The 25,072-nt window shown below is 42.6% G+C and overlaps 1 protein-coding gene and 1 long non-coding RNA gene across 2 annotated transcripts in view; one reads left to right on the top strand and one right to left on the bottom strand.

Moving 5' to 3' along the window:
• The first annotated feature begins 1,636 nt into the window (after positions 1-1,636).
• On the top strand, positions 1,637-12,044 carry LOC139360268 (uncharacterized). The gene is made up of 2 exons (XR_011617556.1): positions 1,637-1,830; positions 11,865-12,044. It is a non-coding gene; the product is annotated as an uncharacterized lncRNA (long non-coding RNA).
• Positions 12,045-20,815: 8,771 nt separating this feature from the next.
• Positions 20,816-25,072, bottom strand: part of LOC105495360 (leucine twenty homeobox) — a 112,375-nt gene continuing 108,118 nt past the window's right edge. The window contains exon 5 of the mRNA XM_071086785.1: positions 20,816-24,276. Within this exon, the coding sequence (XP_070942886.1) occupies positions 23,839-24,276 (438 nt within the window). The 3' untranslated portion in view covers positions 20,816-23,838. The remainder of the gene's footprint in view (positions 24,277-25,072) is intronic.

Genomic DNA, 25,072 nt, shown 5'->3' with positions numbered 1-25,072 from the left:
GAGATTCTCCTACGTCAGCCTCCCAAGTAGCTGGGACTACAGGAGCGCACCACCACAACCCAGCTAATTTTTTTGTATTTTTAGTAAAGACAAGGTTTCACCATGTTGGTCAGGCTGGTCTCAAACTCCTGACCTCGTGATCTGCCCACCTCGGCCTCCTGAAGTGCTGGGATTACAGGCATGAGTACAACCACTTTTGTCTCATCCTCTAAGCATTTCTTTCTCAGTGCATATTGTGCCTATTAATACAGTACAGTTTGTAAATTACCACTGTAGATGTATATACGTATATGCACACATACATGTGGTGGAGATGCAGCTCATGAATGTTTTACTAATGGGGAATGTGGTCAAAAAATATTTGAAGACGGCCAGGCGCGGTGACTCACGCCTGTAATCCCAGCACTTTGGGAGGTCGAGGCAGGCAGATTACCCGAGGTTAGGGGTTAGAGACCAGCCATGGTCAACATGGTGAAACCCCGTCTCTACTAAAAATACAATAAATTGGCCAGGTGTGGTGGCGGGCACCTGTAATCCCAGCTACTTGGGAAGGCTGAGGCAGGAGAATTGCTTGAGCCTGGGAGGTGGAGGTTGCAGTGAGCCGAGATCTGCCATTGCACTCCAGCCTGGGCAACAAGAGCGAAGCTCTGTCTAAAAAAAAAAAAAAATTGAGGACTTCTGGAATAGGGTGGAGGGCAGACACGTAACCTGGACAATTAAAGGTAAGGTAATATTTACTAGAATAGAGGTATCACTAGGCCTTAAGGAGCTGAGAGAGCAGAGGTTATTGAGGTAGTGTAGGATGTCTTTAGTGGTTTTGTGAAGGAGAGGACAGTAAAGCTAAGATTTGAAGTAATTAATGGAAGTCTGGAACTCTGGAAATGACACTGTGGTCTAGCTTAAAAATTAGGCAACTGGGTTGGGCACAGTGGCTCATGCTTGTAATCCCAACACTTTGGGAGGCCGAGGTGAGCAGATCACTTGAGGCCAGGAATTCGAGACCAGCTTGAGCAATACGGTGAAACCCCCTCTCTACTAAAAATACAAAAGTTAGCCAGACATGGTGGCAGGTGCCTATAGTCCCAGCGACTTGGGAGGCTGAGGCACGAGAATGGCTTGAACCTGAGAGGCAGATGTTGCAGTGAGCTGAGATTGTACCACTACATTCCAGCCTGGGCAACAGAGCAAGACCCTGTCTCAAAAAAAAAAAAAAAAATTATGCAACTGGCTGTAAGCAGCATGCAGATTTAAAAAACACAGCACTAATAGCCCCCCAGAATCCCCCTCATGCCTTCCTTCCAGTCATTGCCTCCCTGTGGCATATTATTTTACAAAAATGATGGTGACAATGTCTCCCATTCCCCCGGCTCCTCAGATCATGTACCACTCCCATTCCAAGAGCTGGCATCTGTAACCACTCCTTTTGATCCTGAGCATCAAGACAACCAAGAGAGTATGGTGGAAATGACACTATGTGACTTCTGAGGCTAGGTCATAAAAAGGCAACAGAGCTTCTGCCTAGTTCTCTTTCTCGGAATGCTCACCCTTGGAACCCAACTGGTATGGAAGGAAGCCCGGGCCGCATGGATAGTTCACACTGGCCAGCAGCCAGCATCAACTGCCAGACATGTGAGTGAGGAAGCCTTTAACATGACCGCAGCTCCAGTCACCATCTGTCTATAGCCACGCGAGAGACCCCAAGAGGAAACCTGAAGTGCAGTGACACTATCAGAGTTCACTGCAGCCTCAAATTCCTTGGCTCAAGCAATCCTCCCACCTAAGCCTCCCTAGCAACTGGGACTACAGGCATGTGCCACCACACCCGGCTAAGTAAGTTTTTTTTTTTTTTTTTTGAGACAGAGTTTCCCTCTTGTGACCCAGGCTGGAGTGCAATGGCATGATCTCAGCTCACTATAACCTTTGTCTCCCGGGTTCAAGCGATTCTCCTGCCTTAGCCTCCTGAGTAGCTGGGATTACAGGCACCCGCCACCACACCCAGGTAGTTTTTTATATTTTTAGTAGAAATGGGATTTCACCATGTTGGCTAGGCTGGTCTCGAACTCCTGACCTCAAATGAGCCACCTGCCTCGGCCTCCCAAAGTGCTGGGATTACAGGTGTGAGCCACCGTGCCTGGCCTTTTTTTTTTTTTTTTTTTTTTTGTAGAGATGGGGGGTCTCACTATGTTGCCCAGGCTGGTCTTGAACTTCTGGCCTCAAGGGATCCTCCCACCTTGGGCTCCCAAAGTGCTGGGATTACAGGTGTGAGCCACAGCGCCTGGCCTGGGCTTTCCCTTTGATCACGATCTCTGTGCTTGGGCCCATCCTATGAGAGTTTAATGTTGAACACATTTTGTCCTTTGAGGATGGTGAAGTGGATATTGGTTATATTTGCCTGTTCAACATTCATTTCCTTTTTTGGCCCCAGCACCCGATTCTTCTACCCTACTCTTGATCTGTGTGCTTTTGGTGCAGCTCAGCCCACTTTCTGGCTCTTTAGAGGTGAGCCCATAACCCAGGCCTGGCTAATAAGAACATTGCATCTCCTTGACCACAATGATTGTTCAGAAATGGGCCTGTGACCCACGTCTGGCCAATGACAGCCAGCGTGTGCTTCTGATGGGATAATGGGAAGGGGTACTCCTTTTCTAATGTGGGTTTCTAGCTGGTGGAGTCTAAGGCCAGAGTTGCTGGGGGTCATTGTGGGGGGAGAATGAAGGCAGAGAGGAAAGCTAAGCTGAGAGATGGAGAGCAAAAGAGGGAATCCTAACTATTAAGACCTCCTGGATCCCTGGGTCCAGCTGTGCCTAGAGGCAGACTTACCCTGTTTCAAGTAGCCTATAGATACCCTTTTGGCTTAAGATAATTAGAACAGGGTTTTCTGTCATTTGTAGCCAAAAGAGCCCCGGCAAGGGGCTCTGCACATGGATTTTCTCAGAAAGCCTCAATCAACATTTCCATTTGCTGGACCAAATCCTTAGGTGGGGAAGGCGGTAAAACATGGCACAGTGGTTCTCATAGCGTGAAACTGGACCAGGAGCCTCTGCGTCATCTGGCCTTGTGAGAAATGCCAATTCTCAGCCCCAATTCTAGTGAATCACAGACTCTACCAAGGGGTTCCAGTAGGAGGGTTTTGAGAAGCCCTCTGGCAGCCGTGTGCTAAGGTCTGAGCAACACTGCAGTAGAGCCCAGTGGTGAAGGAAGAGCACATGCTCTTGAATTCAAATTGCATCTCTCCCTCTGTCTGGCTCTCCGATTTTAGGTAAGTTACATAGATTATCCTGCCTCACAGCTCCCATCTGTAAAATGGTTCACCTTCTATTTGATAGTGCCATTCTGTGGACTATTGAGTTAATAGAGGCACTCAGAATAGCGCCTGGTACATAGTTCACACTCAATTAAAGTTAGATTTCTGGCTCTCAGAATTTATCCAACATTGGAAAAGCCACCTTGGAGGGCTTGTTAAAACATGGATTACTGGTCCCTCCCTGTCCCTTAGAGTTTCTGATTCTCACCAAGGGAAGCCTGAGAATGTGCACTTCTAGCGAGCTCCCTGGTCAAGCTGATGCTGCTGGTCTGGGGATCTGGCTTGGAGAACCACTGGGTTAGATATTTCTGTTATTGATCTCCAACTCCTTTCTGGTGGTTCGTCAGTTACCTCAGGTGCTCTGGAATCGCTCTTTCCGCTGAGTCAGGGCTCTGTCTCCTCCTGTCCCTTCCCTCTGGCATCAGTTTTGATAGTTGGATTCTCCATGGCTGGTAATTGGAGCTCTGAGCCTGGCTTTCCGCTGAGAGTAGCCCCAGCCTCCACCTGTTCAGGGCACCTGATTGATGTTTCCTTCAATTGCGAGTGTTCCTTTTTTGGCAGCCTTCAGAACTGTCTCCAGCTTTCTTATATAAGCAGATGTCTTTCCTCCTAAACTCTGGGAGGCTGCAGTTGCCACATCACTTCTGACACTGTGGCTGCCCACTCCAGTCCTCATGCAACCCCCATCGCAGGCATTTCTTTGCTTTGCTAATACAAATGGTTTTAAATGCAGGGCCAATTAAACCTCCTCCAACAAACAGCTCTGTAACTTGGCACTGCTGGCTGGAGCAAAAAGGTCAGTGTGATTAGAGGTGACAGTGAGAGGGGGAGCATGGCAGGAGATCAGGTCCAAGATAGGCAGAAGATGGTTTGTACAAGGCTTTATATATCACAGAACGAGCTAGGGCTTTATCCTAAGAGTGGTAAAAAATTTTTAATCATTTTAAAGAATTGTGAAATATAGCATATATGTGTATACTTATATACATACACACGTGCACATTTGTACATATAATAGAGTCAAAAAAATTATACAGTGAACACACATGTAGCCATCACATAGCTAATAAATGGGACATTACCCGTCAAAAACATCTCTAACGTTTGTGGATCCTGGACAAAGAGTACGAATGGAGGCACCCTATCTATAGCCTATACCCTTCTTTTGCCTTCCTTGTTGATGTCCTGTACCCTTAAGGAGTTATTCCTGCATGTATATGGACACCAAGCCTGCACATTGGAGCTTGGTGCATGTAGCCCACATCACCTCTTGCCTACCCCTTGGGTTTGGGGTGTGCATATCAGCACGATCTGTTTGGGTGTTAGGTGGAGGATGGACTAGGAAGAGGCCCAAACAGTTGCTGAAAGCAGGTTTGGGAACATTTGAGCAGGAAATTCTAAGGAATTGGTATTCTGAGCATGGTCTACACTTGCATTGTTCAAGAAGATAGCCACTTATCTTCTTGAAATTAAATATGGCTATTTAAGCTTAATCAAAATGAAATAAAATTTAAAATGCACTTTCTTAGTTACACTAGCCACATTGCAAGTACTCAGTAGCCACGAGTGGCTAGTGGCTATTACATTGGACAGGGCAGATATAGACATTTCTATCACTATAGGTGTTTTACCGGACAATGCTAATTAAGAAAGAGAAGTGGTATTGGTTCTGGAAGAAATGAAAGTATTACCCTTACACTGGAAAAACAGCGGGCAACAGAAACGTCTAGTGAAAGCGATCAGATGTCAGATTTAGCACACAAAGCCTTCAAAGTAGCCATTATAAATCTGTTCAATTAACTAAAGGAAACCCATTTTTTCAAAAAGTAGAGGAAAGGTATGGTCAAATAAAAATATTGCTAAAAGGTTAGACATTATAAAATAGAACCAAATGGAAATCTAGAGCTAAAAGTATAATAACTGAAATGAAAAAATATACTAGAAAAGCTGAATAGTAGATTTGAATTGACAGAAGAAAGAATTAGCAAACTTGAAAATAGAAATAAGGCTGGGTGCGGTGGCTCACACCTGTAATCCCAGCACTTTGGGAGGCCAAAGCAGGAGGATCATGAGGTCAGGAGATTGAGGCCATCCCGGCTAACATAGTGAAACCCCGTCTCTACTAAAAATACAAAACTTAGCCTGGCATGGTGGCATGCACGTGTAGTCCCAGCTACTCAGGTGGCTGAGGCAGGAGAATCGCTTGAACCCAGGAGGCGGAGGTTGCAGCGAGCCAAGATTGTGTCACTGCACTCTAGCCTGGGTGACAGAGCGAGATTCCATCTCAAAAAAAAAAAAAAAAAAAAAGAAAGAAAGAAAGAAAGAATACAATACAATGAATGGGGGAAAAGAACAAAGATTAAAAAAATAAATAGAGCCCTAGAGAAATGTGGAACACCAATCAGCAACACAATAGGAATGGCAGAAGGAGAGGAAAGAGAAAGAAGCAGAAAAATTATTCTAAAAAATAGTGGCTTAAAACTTCCTAAGTTTATTGAAAAACAATAAAATACCTATCCAAGAAGTTCAATGAACTCCAATTAGGATGAACACAAAGAGACACACACACAGACACATCTTAGTAAGAATACTGAAAGTCAAGGACAAGGAAAAAAAAATTGAAAGCAGAAAAAAGAAAGTGCCTTGTGACTTACAAAGGAACCCCCAGTAAGACTAACAGCTTCTTCTCACAGTAAAATTAACAGCTTCTTCTAGGGGAAAACAATGGAGGCCAGTAGGCAGTGGGATAAAATATTCAATTGTACTCACAGAAAAAATATCAAAGAAGAATCCTATACCTAGCAAAGCTGCCTTTCAAAAACGAAGGCAAAATTGAGACTTACCAGATTAAAACTGAGAGAATTTGTTGTTTCTAGACCTATCCACCATGCAAAAAATGCTGAAGGAAGTTCTCCAAGCTGTAAGCAAGTGATTACCCAAATGGTAATTTTAGTCCACACCAAAATACAAAGAGCACTGCTAAAGGTAATCATATAATTATAAAAGTGTATACATGCATATTTTTCTCCTTTCTTCTCAACTGATTTTAAAAATATTTGTTAGGTCTATAACACACAGAAATGTAATATAATTGCCAATAACAGCACAAAGGAAGTGCATTCGAGCCAAGTTGTATTGGGCTAAATAAATGACTCCAGATGGTAACTTGCAATGAAGAATAACAAATGTAGAGAGAACCAGAAATGATAAGAAGGTTAATATAACAAATGCCGTAAATGTATACTTACTCTCCTTTTTTTCTCTCAGCCCCCCCCCTTTTTTTTTTTTTTTTTTTTTTTTTGAGACCGAGTTTTGCTCTTGTTGCCCAGACTGGAGTGCAGTGGCATGATCTCGACTCACTGCAACCTCCGCCTCCCAGGTTCAAGCGATTCTCCTGCCTCAGCCTTCCTGAGTAGCTGGGATTACAGGCATGCACCACCATGCCTGGCTAATTTTGTATTTTCAGTAGAGACGGGGTTTCTCCATGTTGGTCAGGCTGGTCTCGAACTCCTGACCTCAGGTGATCCACCCGCCTCAGCCTCCCAAAGTGTTGGGATTACAGGCGTGAGCCGCTGTGCCCAGCCTCTCGCAGCCTCTTTAACAGATGTAAAATTGGATAAAATAGGCCGGGTGTGGTGGTTCACGCCTGTAATCTTGGCACTTTGGGAGGCTGAGGCAGGCAGACCACCTGAGGTCAGGAGTTAGAGACCAGCCTGACCAACATGGAGAATCCCCGTCTCTACTGAAAATACAAAATTAGCCAGGCGTGGTGGCGCATGCCTGTAATCCCAGCTACTCGGGAAGCTGAGGCAGGAATATCGCTTGAACTCAAGAGGCAGAGGTTGCAGTGAGCTGAGATTGTGCCATTGCACTCCAGCCTGGGCAACAAGAGCAAAACTTGGTCTCAAAAAAAAAAAAAAATTGTATAAAATAATAATTGTAACAGTGCATTCCTGGGTTTATAATGTTTAAGGCAATATGTATAACATCTAACAAAAAGTGGGAAAAGGCAATAGAGCTTCATAGGAACAATGTTTCTATACCTCACTAGGATTAAGTTAGTATAAATCTGAAGCTCATTTTGATATGATGTATATGATAAGCCCTAGAGCAACCACTGAGGAAATAATTCAAAAATTAGTGAAAAAAAATCAGTAAAGAAATTAAAATGCTGGCCGGGCGCGGTGGCTCAAGCCTGTAATCCCAGCACTTTGGGAGGCCAAGACGGGCGGATCATGAGGTCAGGAGATCGAGACCATCCTGGCTAATACGGTGAAACCCCGTCTCTACTAAAAAATACAAAAACCTAGCCGGGCGAGGTGGCGGGCGTCTGTAGTCCCAGCTACTCGGGAGGCTGAGGCAGGAGAATGGCGTGAACCCGGGAGGCGGAGCTTGCAGTGAGCTGAGATCCGGCCACTGCACTCCAGTCTGGGCGACAAAGCGAGACTCTGTCTCAACCAAAAAAAAAAAAAAAAACTAGCCGGGCGAAGTGGCGGGTGCCTGTAGTCCCAGCTACTCGGGAGGCTGAGGCAGGAGAATGGCGTGAACCCGGGAGGAGGAGCTTGCAGTGAGCTGAGATCCGGCCACTGCACTCCAGCCTGGGTGACAGAGCAAGACTCCGTCTCAAAAAAAAAAAAAAAAAGAAAAAAAAATTAAAATGCTGTATTATAAAATATTCATTTAATATAAAAGAAAACGTAAAGGAGGAATAGAAGAGCAAAAAAGACATAGGACGTAGAAAAGAAAAAGTGAAATGGCAGATGTTAATCTAACTATGTCATTAGTAACATTAAAAGTGAATGGATTGAATAACTCAATCAAAAGGCAGAGACTTTCAGACTGTATTAAAAAACAATATCCAGTGATATTCTGTCTACAGAAGACAAACTTTAGATTCAAGGATACAAAAAGATTGAAAGTAATCGAAAGAAAAAAGATGTATCATGCAAACAGCAACCACAAGGAAGCTGGAACAGCTATACTAATAATGCAAAATGGACTTTAAAAAACCTTACCAGACATGAGGAACATTTCGTGATCTACAGGTCACTGTACCAGGAAGATGTAACAATTATAAACACATAGGCATCCAACAACAGAGTCCAAACATATATTAAATAAATACTGACAGAAATGAAGAAATACACAATAAGCAATAATATTTGGAGATTTTGATATCCAACTTTTAAAAAAAGTTGTAACTATACGAGATGATGAATATGTTAATTAGCTTAGTTGCGGTAATCATTTTGCAATGTATATCAAAACATCATATTGTACATCTTAAATACATACAATTTTTATTTGTCAATCATACCTCGAGTCAGGAAAAAAATAAGGAAGAGAATAATTGGGCAGAAAATCAATAAGGAAATAAAAGATTTGAGCAATGCTATAAACCAACTAGACCTAGCAGATTTCTGTAGAACAGGAGAATTTATATTCTTCCCAAGTGCACATGGAACACTCTCCAGGATAAACCACATGCTAGGCCATAAAACTTGGTAAATTTACAGGAGTAAAAATGCAATGCATGTTTTCTGATGACAACAGAATGAAATTAGATATTAATAAAAGGAAGAAATTTGGGGAACTCACAAGTATGTGGAAATTAAACAATGCACTCTGTTTTAAATTTTAATTTAATTTGATTTTAAGTTCTGGGATACATGTGCAGCATGTGCAGTTTTGTTACATAGATAAACGTGTGCCAAGGTGGTTTGCTGCACCTGTTAACCCATCACCTAGGTATTAAGCCCTGCATGCATTCCATTTGCTATTCATCCTGATGCTCTCCCCCCGCCCCTGCCCCCAGGCCCCTGTGTGTATTGTTCCCCTCCCTATGTCCATGTGTTCTCAGAAACAATGCACTCTTAAATAACCAATAGATCAAAAAAGAAATGAAAAGGGACATTAGAAAATACTTTGATATAAATGAAAATGAAGACATAATATACCTTATAACTTATGGGATACAGCAAACACAGTGCTTAAAAGAAATTTGATAGATGTATATGCCTATATTAAGGACATGATTGAAAATAATCTAGTTTCACCTCAAGACACTGAAAAAGAAGAGCAAGCTACACATAAAGCAAGTAGAAAAAGAAAATAATAGAGATTAGAGCAGAAAGAAGTGAAATCGAGAATAGAAAAACAATAGAGAAAATCAACGAAACCAAGAGCTGGCTCTTTTACAAATCAAAATATTGGCTAGATATACCAGGAAAAAATAGCAGACTGGATTACTAGAATCAAAAATGAAAAAAGGATTTTGAAATACACAATAAATTATTATTATAATTACCATTTTGTGCAATAGATTACTAAAGTTTATTCTTCCTGTCTAACTGAAAGCGTACCTTTCGATCAACAGTTTCCCTTTCCCCATCCATCTTCCTCCCCATCCTCTGGTAATCACCATTCTACTATTTCTGTGAGTTTGACTTTTTTAGATTCCATGTATCTCACATATATATGGAGTCTATTTGTCTTTCTGTGCCTGGCTTATTTAACTTATCATAAGTGTCATCACAAAAAATGATAAGTATGTGAGGTGACAGATTTATTAATTAGTTTTATTTAATCATTTAACAATATAAACATAACAAAACATCACATTGTACCCTATAAATATATACAATTATTATTTTTTCAATTAAAATAAAATTTAAATTTTTAAAAAAAGAATGAAAGAGGAGACATTACTACCAACCTTATAGAAATAAATGCTATGAACAACTATTTGCTAATAAACTAGATACTTGAGATGAAAAACAAGTTTCTAGAAAGACGCAAAACTACTGAAACTGAGTCTAAGAGAAATAGGACATCTACATAAATCTATAGGAAGCAAAGAGATTGAATTAATAAACTAAAAACTACCCACAAAGAAAACCCTAGGCCCTTCACCACTGATTCTACCAAACATTTGAAGAAGAATTAATATCAATTCTTCACAAAGGTTTCCAAAAAATAGAAGAGGGAACACTGCCCAACTCATTCCATAAGGCTAGTATTACCCTGATACCAAAACTAGGCAAAGACATCACAAGAAAACTACAGCCCAGTATCTTTTTACCAATACAGATGCAAAAACCCGCAAATCAATACTAGCAAATGGGATCCAGTAATATATAAAAAGAAGTACGTACCATGAAAAATGAGATTTATCACAGGATAAATGCAAGATTGGTTTTACATCCCCAAATCAATTAATAGAGTATATCAATAGAATACAAAACAAAAACCTCGTGATCATCTCCATAGATACAAAACAAGCATTTAGCAAAATCCCATTCATGCTAAAACTCTCAGAAAGTTAACAATAGAAGGGAACTTCCCCAACCTGACATTGGGGCCTCTGCAAAGCATATCTAACATCAAACTTAGTGAAAAAGGACTGGATGCTTTCCCCCTAAGATCAGGAACAGGGCAAGGGTGCCTGTTTCCACCACTTCATCATTGTACTGGAGGTTCTAGTCAGGATAGGCAAGAAAAAAAAAAAGCATCCATCCAGATTGAAAGGAAGAAGTAAACTCTTTGCAGATGACATGATCTTGTATATAGAAAAAATCCTAAGAAGTCCAGCAAATAACTATTACAACTATTGAACAAGTTCAGCAAGGTTGCAGGATACCAGGTCAATATATAAAAATCAATTGTATTTCCCTGTGCTTGCAATGAATGATCTGAAAATGAAGTCAAGAAAACAATTCCATTTATAAAAGCATCAAAACCAATAAAAAAATTTGGAATAAATTTAACAAAAGAAATGCAAAACTTATACTCTAAAAATTGTAAAATTTTGTTGAAAGAAATGAAAGAAGATCTAAATAAATGGAAAAAATCTCTCTTGTATATGGATCAGAAGCCTTGTATTGTTAAAATGGCAATACTCCCTAAATTGATCTACAGGTTCAGTGGAATCCCTGTCAGAATCTCAGCTGACTTTGTAGAAATTGGCAAGCTGAATGTACAATTCATATGGAATTGCAAGGGACCCAGAATAGTCCAAATTATCTTGAAAAAGAAAAATGAAGTAGGACTGGCACTTCCCAACTTCAAAATTTACCGAAATTACTTTTGTACCAACCTCAGGCCAGAGTAATCAAGACAGTGTGGTACACACATGAAGACAGACATAGAGATCAAAAGAATAGAAGTAGAATCTAGAAATAAAACCACGTGTCTACGGGCAACTGATTTTCCACTAGGTTGCCAAGATGACTCAATGGGAAAGCAAGAGTCCTGTTAACAAACGGTTCTGGGACAACTGGATGGCCACATACAAAAGACTAAAGTTGGGCTCTTATCTCAAGTTTGTGTCATTTAAAAAAAATTTTAAACAACTTCATTGAGATATAATTCACAAAACATAAAATTTACCCATTTAGTGTACAATTCAATAGTTTTTCATATATTCACAGATATGGACAACAATCATCACGATCAATTTTAGATTTTCTTCCCTTCCAAAAGAAACCTTATATCTTCAGCTATCAGCCCCTATCACTCCATCCTCCCCATCCCTAAGCCACCATCCACTTTCTCTCTATAGGGATCGGAGACCTGCTGTCACAAGCCAAGGAACACATGGAGCCTCCAGAAACTGGAAGAGGCAAGGAAGGATCCTCTCCTAGAGCCTTTAGAGGGGGTGAAGCCCTGCCAACGCCTTGATTCCTGACTTCTAACCTCCCCTCCAGATCTGCAAGACAATAAATTTCTGTTATTTAAACCACCCAGCTTGTGGTACTGTAATTGCAGCAGCTTCAAGTTAACACAATCACTTTCTACCTTTAGTTAGAAATCAGCTTGTTATGCCTCTTACCACAGGGAATACAAATTCAGCACATCAGTGGTACTTCTTAGCTAATACCAGCTCGCTAAGGTACCTGTGTCTGAGCTACTAACGCACACACCCCTAACCATTAGGGTGAGTTTTCCTATAGCAATTCCTCAGTCCTCTCATGACAACTGACCACTCTGGTTTAATAGAAATGTTTCAGAACTTTTGTATCTCAAAGTGAAGGAGTGTGGCTGTCAATCTATTTCCTCCCAGAATACCCCCAACTCTTAAGAAGATTTTCCCTTCCTGGTTCCTTAGCAATCAGGGTAAACAATTGCTTTACATGTGTGTGATTGAAGAGTTATTCTAGTGACTTTTTCAGAAGATAGAAGATCTGTTTGAAGAAGGCTAGTTATTTCCGCTATCCAGAAACAACTAGCTGGAATCCTTAATAATCTCTTTCCAATAAAGTAAAACATTAAAGTGACAAGGTTTTTGTTTTTTTCTTTTTTTTTTTTTTTTTGAGACAGAGCCTCACTTTGTTGCCCAGGCTGGAGTGCAGTGATGCGATCTTGGCTCGCTGCAATCTCCGTCTCCCAGGTTCAAGCAATTCTCCTGTCTAGGCCTCCCAAGTAGCTGTGATTACAGGTGTGCCACCACGCCCGGCTAATTTTTGTATTTTTAGTAGAGATAGGTTTTCACCATGTTCACTAGGCTGCTCTCGAACTCCTGACCTCAGGTGATCTGCCTGTCTCGGCCTCCCAAAGTGTTGGGATTACAGGCGTGAACCACCATACCTAGCCTGAAAATGACAAGGTTTTTAAGTACTAAAGAATATAAAACAAAAAGCAAAACTTCCTCCCCACTTTTTTTTTTTAAGTCTCATTGGGAAAAAAAATTAATGCACAGAACATCATGTATATCGAAAAATAATATAAACATAGCCGGCCATGGTTGTGGGTGCCTGTAATCCCAGCTACTTGGGAGGCTGAGGCAGGAGAATCACTTGAACCCGGGAGGCAGAGGTTGCAGTGAGCTGAGATTATTTCTCTACTGCACTTCAGCCTAGGTGACAGAGTGAAACTGTCTCAAAAAAAAAAAAAAAAAAAAAGGAAAATAAAATAAATAAAAATATTTATACGGTGCTCTATGTGTGTCAGGCACCATTCTAAGAGCTGCATATGTTTTAATTTATTTAATTATGACGTTTTTATTTAGTTATCACGACAACTTTATGATGTAGACATTAACTGTTATTATCTCAATTTCCCAGATGAGGAAACTGAAGCTCAGAGAGGTGAATCACTTGCTTAAGTTCATCCAGATAGAAGTTGTAGAGATGGGACTCTCATCTAGGCTAACCCCATGGTCCAGGCCCTTAACCACAACTGTGTCATCTCAGGAGGAGGAAAGAGAGAAGTGAAGCGCCTGGGGGCTGGTTGCAGAGGGGAAGTGGCTAATGTTACCCCAGCACCTCTTGACACTTCCACTGAGACCTGAAGCAGAAAGGACCAGTTCCCAGTCACTCTTCCCCGCTTCCCACTGAAGTTCCCCTTCAGGTCCCCCTTCCCTTTAACCAGGAGGCTGCAAACTGTCAAAGGAGAACGTGTTATAAAAGTCAAGCCAGGCGTGGTGGCTCACACCTGGAATCCCAGCTACTCAGGAGGCTGAGGAGGGAGGATGGCTTGCAGCCAGGAGTTCGAGGCCAGCCTGAGTAACATAACGAGACCCTCATCCCCTGGAAAAAAAAAAAAAAAGACAGCAGGTTGGGTGGTATAATGTTCTCTGAACATCTCTTCCCTGGGACTCCTCTTGTGGCATCCTTTGCCCCGAGCTTTAGAAGAGTGCCCAATTTTTTTGTCCATCAAGCAGTGTAATAAACCTACTCTTAAAAATTAAGACAGTTTGGCCGGGCCCGGTGACTCACGTGCGTTAATCCCAGCACTTTGGGAGGCAGAGACGGGTGGATCACGAGGTCAGGTGATCAAGATCATCCTGCCAACATGGCGAAACAAAAATTAGCTGGGCGTGGCGGTGCATGCCTGTAATCCCAGCTACTTGGGAGGGTGAGGTGGGAGAATAGCTTGAACCCGGGAGGTGCAGATTGCAGTGAGCCAAGATTGCGCCACTGCACTCCACCCTGGCAACAGAGCGAGATTCCGTCTCAAAAAAAAAAAAAAATATATATATATATATATGTATGTATGTATGTATATATATGTATATATGTATATATATAAAGACAGTTCATTAAGCAGACATGGAGATGGCCTGGAGTATAATAGGATTTTAAGGTTTTTTAAAGGCAGGAGACAAAGTTGTTAATTACAATTTGCCCATTATGTAGACTCTGTGAATACAGACATGAAGAGGGCCAGGGAAAGAAGGAGACAGTTGCTTTGGACATTGTAAGAAAATTCTCTCTTCAATAGATGCTCTCTCTCTCTCTCTCTTTTTTTTTTTTTTTTTGAGACAGAGTCTCTCTTTGTTGCCTAAGCTGGAGTGCAGTTGTGTGATCTCGGCTCACTGCAACCTCCGCCTCCCGTGTTAAAGCGATTCTCCCACCTCAGCCTCCCGAGTAGCTGGTATTACAGGCAAGGGCCACCATGCCTGGCTAATTTTTGTATTTTTGGTAGAGACGGGGTTTCACCGTGTTGGCCAGACTGGTGTCGAACTCCTGAACTCAGGTGATCCGCCTGCCTCGGCCTCCCAAAGTTCTGGAATTACAGGCGTGAGCCACTGCACCCTGCCTTCAAAAGATAGTCTTAAAAACAAACAAAAACCTTTACAAAATAATCAGAGATATTGAGGGTTTTTAAAGAAAGCTTTAGCATTTCTAAGGTTTGGAGGAGGGGGATTGGATACAGTTTTAAAATAAATTTTTTATTTTAGAATAGTTTTATATTTACAGAAAAATTAAGGTGACAGTACAATTACGATTTGTCGGAATGTATAGCAGAATTTGCCCATAAACCTTCTAGGACTTTCTTAGATACTTCCTTTGTAAGTTCTTCTTTGGTTATTGGTCCATTCAGACTTCCTATTTTTTCGTAGACTAATTATTGTCATTAAAACTACCATGAAGAATCTCCCATTTTAATCTAAATTTAAATTTTTAGGTTAAAAAAAAGAATCCTAGCCCTCGCTCCTGATTGGACATCAAGGATAAGGGGCGTGGCTTAAGCGCTGAGTGGCATATTGAAAGTCGAGCGGCGAACTTGGACAGAACGTCTTGTTAGAAAGCAGGTTGGGGCGGCAGGGTCAACTCGTGTTTCTCGACCAGTTTGTGGACCTAGGAAACAGGGGTCCCTGTGCACAACAGGAGTGCTGCCCACCGGCAGGAGATGGCACAGAGGACCAGAGCCTGGCTCAGTTTCCCTGCAAACATCATCCCAAGCGCCCCGCGCACTTTCATGTGGTGTTCGTGGAGCGCCCCCTGGAGCTCGAAGGCTGGTGGTGACCCTGGAGTTAGGCATCTGGGTTACTTAATACATTCATTTCCCAGACTCTCAGGACATGACTTAGCCCCAGGCTTCTAGAATTGCTTCCCAGGCTCAGTTCCCACTTCCCAGTCATGTTCCACCACCACGACCCCTCGCCTGACCGCGGGATGAGATGCAGCTCACCCATTCCTCCGAAGACAGACATCCCTGTTACGTGTAGGGAACAGGTTTTGTTGTTTTTTAAAAAAAGCTCCCACCACGCCTGCCACCAACAATTCTTAATGTTTTATTTTTCTTAAATGTTCATGCAAAGAGAATAACAAAGTAAACACCCGTCTACTCACTATTTCACCGCTTAATACAGTCGTTTTTTAAATATCAGAAGTAAGCTATGCTTACCATAAAAAATGCCTAAACGTTACAAAAGTCAAAAGCAGAACTCCAAGCTGTGGTCTTATCTTCCAGCTCATAGGGTCCTTTCTAGAGAACGTGGTTGTGTTTGCAAATCTGCACTCACTTAGAGGATGGCTGGGTTACAAGAGAGCACTCTACACCGGGGGTCCCCAACACCCCCACTCCCCACCCCCACAGACCAGTACCCATGGTGGCCTGTTAGGAACCAGACCGCACAGCAGGAGGTGAGCAGCGGGCCAGCCAGCAAAGCTTCGTCTGTATTTGCAGCCACTCCCCGTCGCTGGGTTACAGCCTGAGCCCCGCCTCCTGTCAGGTCAGCCAGGGCACTAGATTCTCAAAGGAGCGCAAACTCTATTGTGAACTGCGCATTCGAGGGATCTAGGTTGCGTGCTCCTTATGAGAATCGAATGCCTGAAGATCTGTCACTGTGTCCCATCACCCCCACATGGGACCATCTAGTTGCAGGAAAACAAGTTCAGGGCTCCCATTAGATTTGACATTATGGTGAGTTGTATAATTATTTGATGATATATTATAATGTAATAATAATAGAAATAAAGTGCACAATAAATGTAATATGCTTGAATCATACCCAAAGAATCCCCCACCCCACCCACCCCACCCACCCCACTGCTGCCGTCTGTGGAAAAATTATCTTCCCCAAAACTGGTTCCTGGTGCCCAAAACGTTGGGGACCGCTGCACCTCACAGTTCCGCAGCTGCTGCCATCCTGGTTTATCCATACATCTTGGGGCTTCCAGGTCAGCCCCTGCAGCTTTACCTTCTTCTTGTTTATAGCTGCATAGACTTAGATGTTCAGAGAATAGTCCAGTCTCTGTTCCTTCCAGCTTTAGAGCCTCAGCGTTTCTTCACATCAGTCACTTGCTTATTAATTATTTAAAGGTTCTTGCTGCTTCTTTCTAAAACTAAAGGAGAGGTCCCTGATCAAGTTGAATTTTGCAAAGGTGAGTAGTGACTTTTACAGTTAATTCCTGGGATTGGCTGGGGGAACTCAAGGCCTCCAGCCCTCACTAAGTTCTCTTAGGGAATCATTCATTCCTTTAAGATCAAGCTAGACAGTTTTATTTTTACGTATTTATTTATTTTGAGACAGAGTCTTGCTCTGTCACCCAGGCTGGAGTGCAGTGGCATGACCTTGGCTTACTGCAACCTCCGCCTCCTGGGTTTAAGTGATTCTTCTGCCTCAGCCTCTGGAGTAGCTGGGGACTACAGGCGCATGCCACCACACCTGGTGAATTTTTTTTTTTTTTTTTTTTTTTTTTTTTTTTTGGTAGAGACGGGGTTTCATCATATAGGTCAGGCTGGTCTCCAACTCCTGATCTCGTGATCCACCCGCCTCCGCCTCCCAAAGTGCTGGGATTACAGGCATAAGCCACGGCGCCTGGCCGAGCTAGACATTTTTTTTTTTAAATTAAGACATTATTACATTATTATTATAATTTTTTTAGATGGAGTTTCACTCCTGTTGTCCAGGCTGGAGTGCAATGGCGCGATCTTGGCTCACTGCAACCTCTGCCTCCTAAGATCAAGTGATTCTCCTGCCTCAGCCTTCCAAGTAGCTGGGATTACAGACATGCGCCACTGTGCCCGGCTAATTTTGTATTTTTAGTAGAGATGGGGTTTTACCATGTTGGCCAGGTTGGTTTGAACTTCTGACCTCAGGTGACCAAACCACCTTGGCCTCCCAAAGTACTGGGATTACAGGCGTGAGCCACTGCGCCTGGCAACAGACATTATTTTTTGGAGCAGTTTGAAGCTTACAGAAAATTGAGCAGGTAGTATGTAGTTCCCATATACCACACTCAGCCCCTAACACTTTTCCCTACCATTTTCTTCTAAATTTATTTGTTTTTTAAAAAATTGTATGACTTAATCTTGTACAATATAATGTTTTGAAGTATGTATATATTGTGGAATGGTTAAATCTAGCTTGTTTATTTATTTATTTATTTATTTATTTATTTATTTATTTATTGAGACGGAGTTTCACTCTTGTTGCCCAGGCTGGAGTGCAATGGGCAATCTCGGCTCACCGCAACCTCCGCCTCCAGAGTTCAAGCGATTCTCCTGCCTCAGTCTCCTAAGTAGCTGGGATTACAGGCATGTGCCACCATGCCTGGCTAATTTTGTATTTTTAGTAGAGACGGGGTTTCTCCATGTTGGTCAGGCTGGTCTTTGAACTCTCGACCTCAGGTGATCCTCCCGCCTCAGCCTCCCAAAGTGCTGGGATTGCAGGCGTGAGCCACCGCACCTGGCCAAATCTAGCTAATTTAAAGAAATGCGTTACCTCACGTAGTTATTATTATTACTATTATTATTTTGTAGTGAGAACACCTAACATCTACTCTCTTAGTGTTTTTCAAGAATGCAATAAATCACCATTAATTATAGTCATGATGCTGTCCAATAGGTCTCTTGAACTTATTCCTTCTATCTAAATGTAATTATGCTTTGACCAACGTCTTCCCAACTTACCCCCAACAACCCCAGATTCTTTTAACCACCATTCTACTCTCTACTTCTATGAGGTCCACTTTAAAAAAAAAAAAAAAGTATTTATTTATTTTTTCAAATTTTATTTTTTGTTATTTATTTATTCATTTATTTATTTATTTATTTTGAGACGGAGTTTCCCTCTTGTTGCCCAGTCTGGAGTGCAATGGTGCGATCTTGGCTCACTGCAACCTCTGCCTTCCAGGTTCAAGCGATTCTCTTGCCTCAGCCTCCTGGGTAGCTGGGATTACAGGTGCCCGCCACCATGCCCAGCTAATTTTTTGGTATTTTTAGTAAAGATGGGGTTTCGCCATGTTGGCCAGGCTGCTCTCGAACTCCTGACCTCAGGTGATCCACCCACCTTGACCTCTCAAAGTGCTGAGATTACAGGCATGAGCCACCATGCCCAGACTTATTTATTTTCATTATTTTTATTTCAATAGGTATTTGGGGGAACAGGTGGTGTTTGGTTACATGAATAATTTGTTAAGTGGTGATTTCTGAGATTTTGGCGCACCCATCACCTGAGCAGTATACACTGCACCATATTTGTAGTCTTTTATCCCTCACCCTTCCCCTGAGTCCCCAAAGTCCATTGTGTCATTCTTATGCCTCTGCATCCTCATAGCTTAGCTCCCACTTAAAAGTGAGAAAGTATGACGTTTGGTTTTCCATTCCTGAGTTACTTCAGTTAGAATAATGGTCTCCAATCCATCCAGGTTGCTGCAAATGCCATTATTTCATTTTCTTTTTATGGCTGAATAGTATTCCGTGGTATGTCTCTCTCTCTCTCTCTCTCTCTATATATATATATATATATATACACACACACACACACATATATATATCACATACCATGGAATAATATATGTATGTATGTATCTATCTATCTATCATCTATCTATCTATATATCACATTTTCTTTATCCACTTGTTGATTGATGGACATTTGGGCTGGTTCTATAATTTTGTAATTGTGAATTGTGTTGCTATAAACATGTGTGTGCAAGTATCTCTTTTGTATAATGACTTATTTTCCTCTAAGCAGATACCCAGTAGTGGGATTGCTGGATCAAATGGTAAATCTACTTTTTGTCCTTTAAGGAATCTCCACTGTTTTCTCTAGCGGGTGTACTAGTTTACATTCCCACCAAGAGTGTAAAAGTGTTCCCTTTTCATCACATGCACAACACCCATTATTTTTTGACTTTTTGATCTTTGATTTTGTTATTTTTTTATTGTGGCCATTCTTGCAGGAGTAAGGCGTAGGGTCCGCTTTTTAGGATTCCACATGTGTATGAGATCATGTGGTATTTGTCTTTCTGTGTCTGGTTTATTTCATTTAACATAATGTCCTTTAGGCTCATCTATATTGCAAATGACAGGATTTCATTCTTTATTAATACTTTTTTAATGGCCAAATTGTGTATAAATCCATTGTGTAACACCAAAAGCAACGGCAACAAAAGCCAAAATTGACAAATGGGATCTAATTAAACTAAAGAGCTTCCGCACAGCGAAAGAAACTACCATCAGAGTGAACAGGCAACCTACAGAATGGGAGAAAATTTTTGCAATCTACTCATCTGACAAAGGGCTAATATCCAGAACCTACAAAGAACTCAAACAAATTTACAAGAAAAAAAAACCCCATCAAAAAGTGGGCAAAGGATATGAACAGACATTTCTCAAAAGAAAACATTCATACAGCCAACAGACACATGAAAAAATGCTCATCATCACTGGCCATCAGAGAAATACAAATCAAAACCACAATGAGATACCATCTCACACCAGTTAGAATGGCAATCATTAAAAAGTCAGGAAACAACAGGTGCTGGAGAGGATGTGGAGAAATAGGAACACTTTTACACTGTTGGTGGGATTGTAAACTAGTTCAACCATTATGGAAAACAGTATGGCGATTCCTCAAGATCTAGATCTAGAAGTACCATATGACCCAGCCATACCATTACTGGGTATATACCCAATGGATTATAAATCATACTGCTATAAAGACACATGCACACGTATGTTTATTGCAGCACTATTCACAATAGCAAAGACTTGGAATCAACCCAAATGTCCATCAGTGACGGACTGGATTAAGAAAATGTGGCACATATACACCATGGAATACTATGCAGCCATAAAAAAGGATGAGTTTGTGTCCTTTGTAGGGACACGGATGCAGCTGGAAACCATAATTTCTCAGCAAACTATCGCAAGAACAGAAAACCAAACACCGCATGTTCTCACTCATAGGTGGGAACTGAACAATGAGATCACTTGGACTCGGGAAGGGGAACATCACACACCAGGGCCTATCATGGGGAGGGGGAAGCGGGGAGGGATTGCATTGGGAGTTATACCTGATGTAAATGATGAGTTGATGGGTGCTGACGAGTTGATGGGTGCAGCACACCAACATGGCACAAGTATACATATGTAACAAACCTGCACGTTATGCACATGTACCCTAGAACTTAAAGTATTAAAAAAAATCCATTGTGTATAAATCACATTTTTTGTTGTTGTTGTTTTTAGATGGAGTCTCGCTCTTTTGCCAGGCTGGAGTGCAGTGGTGCAATGTCGGCTCACTGGAACCTCTGGCTCCTGAGTTCAAGCAATTCTCCTGCCTCAGCCTCCCAAGTAGTTGGAACTACAAGCGTGTACCACCACACCCAGCTAATTTTTGTATTTTTACTAGAGACCGGGTTTCACCATGTTGGCTAGGCTGGTCTTGAACACTTGACCTCAGGTGCTCCACCTGCCTCGGCCTCCCAAAGTGCTGGGATTACAGGCATGAGCCACCGTGCCTGGCCCATTATTTTATTAAATAGACTTTCTTACCCTTTTCTCCCTCTTTGCCTGCTGGGACCCCAATAATTTGAAAATTTGGTTGCTTTATGGTATCATATGTCATGAAGGCGTTTATCATTCTTTTTAAATTCTTTTTTATTTTTGCCTTCCTGGGTTATTTCAAAAGATGTGGCTTTAAGTTCTGAAATTCTTTTTTCTACTTAATTTAGTCTTTTATTGAAGCTTTCAAATAGATTTTGTACTTCATTCAATGAAGTCATTTCCAGAATTTGTGTGGTTCTTTTTTATATCTATCTCTTTGGTAAATTTCTCATTCATATCCTAAATTGTTTTTCTAATTTGTTTGTATTATTTTTCTGAGTTCTTTTGTATCTCACTGAGCTTCTTTAATATCATTATTTTGAATTCTTTATCCAGGTATAGCCTCTGTATGATTTATTTGGCTGAAAGCAACATCAGTAGTGTTATTTCCTCTGTGGCTTAAGGTGCAGTCGTTAGTGGAGACTGTGAATCTTTTCCAGGGATAGGGGATGTCAGGTGGGCCGGTTTTCGGGCCCAGCGGTGGCAGTGGTGGGCCAAGTATGCCTGTCCTTGAGCCCCAGGATGGTGTATGCTGGCACAGGTCTTAGCAGGTTCAGGTGGGCCAATTCCCAGGCTTCCAGGTGGCTTGCTTGGGTGCTGGTATTGCCAGCCATGGGCCAGGTAGGTGCGTAGTTCCTGGGGCCACTGGGTAGCAAGGGTGGCATGGGCAATGGCAGTAATATTGGCAGGACAATCTAGCTCCCAGTCAGCTGGTGCTAGTGTTGGTGATGGCTGCAATGGGCTGAGCAGGCCAGTCTCCAGGCCCATAAGTGGCACATGCAAGTAGATGCCGCCTGAGGTGGTAGTGGTGGCCAGCTGGGTGTGTTCAGCCTCAGGCTCCTGGGACTATTCTCATCTCCTGGAAATGCTTGTGCATCAGTTTAAAATCACCTCTTTGCTGTGATCCGGGGAGACTAGCGAATGTCAAATTCCTTCAGTTCCCAGAGATAGGTGATTTAGGATGCAGTGGAAGCTGCAAAAGTTTGGGTGCTCACTGCGTGGAAGAACTCCTTCCAGGGGGAGTCTATAGACTTACCACTGGAGCAAGCAAGGGCCAAAGGCTTGGGCAGTGTCTGAACTCCCATTCAGGCTCCCAGGGGTCCAGCATTTGTCTGTCCGGTTCACTTCCAGATACAGGCTGGTTAAAAGCATGACTATCAAGCAGCAGCTGGAAGAGTGTGCTGGCAAATCCTTTTTGAGAAACTGGGAGCTGTGCATTTTGACCCCTTCTCTGCACTGCTCCGGTTGGGGGAGTGAGGTGGAGGAAGGCTAGTCTTGAAGTGCTTGTGTGCCTGCTTAAAACCACCTTTTTCTTCTGTGAGCTAGGGAGACTCACATATGCTTAATCCCTTCCATTTCCAGAGCTAGGGGGTTTAGGATGCAGTCCTTTGAGTGCAGGTCTAAAAGTTGGGGTGTTCAATGTGTGGACAAACTTCTTCCAGGAGGAATGGAGAGATCTGGATTTATTGCCGGTCTGAGCTGGGCTGAAGGCTTGGGTGGCACCTAGCTTCTGTTCAGGCTCTTGGAAGTCTGTAGTTTACCTACCTAGTCAACTCCCTGATGCAGGCTCGTTAGGAACTTAACCATCAACAGTTAGGGTGCTATATGTGTGGGTCACCCCTTCTCTCGTTGGGGAGAAGCTGGGAACTGGGGATTCCTTCCTGATTGTATGGCTCAGTGCCCAGAGTGGGTTTAGTATTTCCGAGTGCTTCAGTTTTTCCTGCCTGTTTGATAAGACATTTTTTTCTTGTTTTTCTTTTTTTCTGAGATGGAGTCTTGCTCTGTCACGTCACCCAGGTTGGAGTGCAGTGGTGCAATCTTGGCTCATGCAACCTCTACCTCCTGGGTTCAAGCAATTCTCTTGCCTCAGCCTCCTGAGTAGCTGGGACTACAGGCGCCTGCCACCACACCCAGCTAGTTTTTTGTATTTCAAGTAGAGATGGGGTTTCACCGTGTTAGCCGGGATGGTCTTGAGCTCCTGACCTCGTGATCTGCCCACCTCGGCCTCCCAAAAGGCTGGGATTACAAGCGTGAGCCCCCGCGCCTGGCCTGATAAGACATTTTCTTAGTTGCCTGGTGTGTAAGAGTCTCTCAACTCACTTCTGACTTTCTTCCAGAGACAAACGATCCAGGCATAGATGTTTATTGAGTGCATCAGAGTCAGGAACCTCCTACGTCACTGTGTTCCTGGCGTCCCTTCTCTGATGACGCTTTTTAATGCTGAAATTTGGGTGAGAAGGCACTCAAATGGAGTTCAGAAAATGCAGGCAGTGATGAAAGGTAGGGGAGTTCCTTTATTGTTTTTTGTTTTTGTTTTTTTGGTTTTTTTTGGGTTTTTTTGTTTTTTAACAGAAAAAGATAAATTCCCAGCCCTGGATCTACTTAGACTGGGCTCAACCCATTAAAGATGTTTGGAAATATGTTTCAGTGGATCAGATCACAGACCTCCCCTAGAAGCTATGTGTAAGAAGTTACGCTGAAGATTGGAGCTGGTCATACTCAAGGCATACTGGAAAAATATACTGATTTAGGCTGCTGGTGTCATCTTCCCCTGGCAAGTCGTAGATCTTTACAAATTCATCTATTTCACAGACAGTGGAGGCCCAAGGAGGATTTGAAGCCCCCAGACATATCTGTTCAATGTCATGTGCCCGAGAGTCCCAGGATGAATCCCTCACAGAGGCGCCGGCTCCTCCCGGATTCTTGATATCAGAAGGCTCATGGAGACCATGGTCATTTGCATCAGAGATTCTGGGACTTACTGGATGAATGTTTGCAGTAGTTATAGCTGAGGGAGTCTCCTCCTCCTTCACTGAAAGGGTCTGGTTTGATGGTCCTAGTGATGGCCATGGCTGCATTCGCTGCCGCTGCTGCCTCTTCCATTTGGCACGCTGGTTCTTGAACCAAATCTGGGGAGGGAGGAGTAGGGAGGTCAATAATGGAGGTTGAGTATAAAGGGGCATCCTCATGTTCCTTAGGAATTTGGTTTTTTGGAGTGAGAGTTAGTCTCACATTTATTGGAACAAGGCAAGCTCTTTCTATCCTCTGCTGTCCTGGGTTTCAAGGGAAAAGTGGGGGTAGGATTGTACTAACAATGGGTGGAATATGACTTAGATCATGATGTATTAAATAGAAGGGTGTTTGTATTAGTGGTGTATTTTTTTTTTTCTTTGAGACAAGGTACTACTCTGTCACCCAGCCTGGAGTGCAGTGGTGCAATCATAGCTCACTGCAGCCTTGAACTCCTGGGCTTAAACAATCCTCCTAGCTCAGTCTCCCAAGTAGCCGGGACTATAGCCATGTGCCTCCAGGCCTGGTTAATTTTTAATTTTTTTTTTTTTTGTAGAGACATGGTCTTACTATGTTGCCCAGGCTGGTCTTGAACTGGGCTCAAGCAATCCTCCTGCCTCCACCTCCCAAATTGCTGGGATTACAAGTGTGAGCCACCATGCCTGGTGCCCAGAGAAAGTATTTTAAAGTCAGAGTATGGGGTGAGAGTTTAGCTTGGGTTGTCTTCAGTGTTCATCCAGGTGTTCTCCCCCGAATACTTTGTGGGAACTTAGTGACAGATATCTGGATGACTGTGATCATCCTCAGAACCCACCCTGAATACGCAAGAACAGACCCGAATGGGAGTATCTGAGATCCAGCTTCAAAGAGTCCTGTGTAGCATGGTGGGTCTGGAGTTGGAAAGGTCTGGGTTCA

This window comes from Macaca nemestrina, chromosome 20, assembly GCF_043159975.1.
Source record: "Macaca nemestrina isolate mMacNem1 chromosome 20, mMacNem.hap1, whole genome shotgun sequence".
Classification (NCBI taxonomy): domain Eukaryota; kingdom Metazoa; phylum Chordata; class Mammalia; order Primates; family Cercopithecidae; genus Macaca; species Macaca nemestrina.
This window is presented reverse-complemented; position numbering and strand designations above follow the sequence as displayed.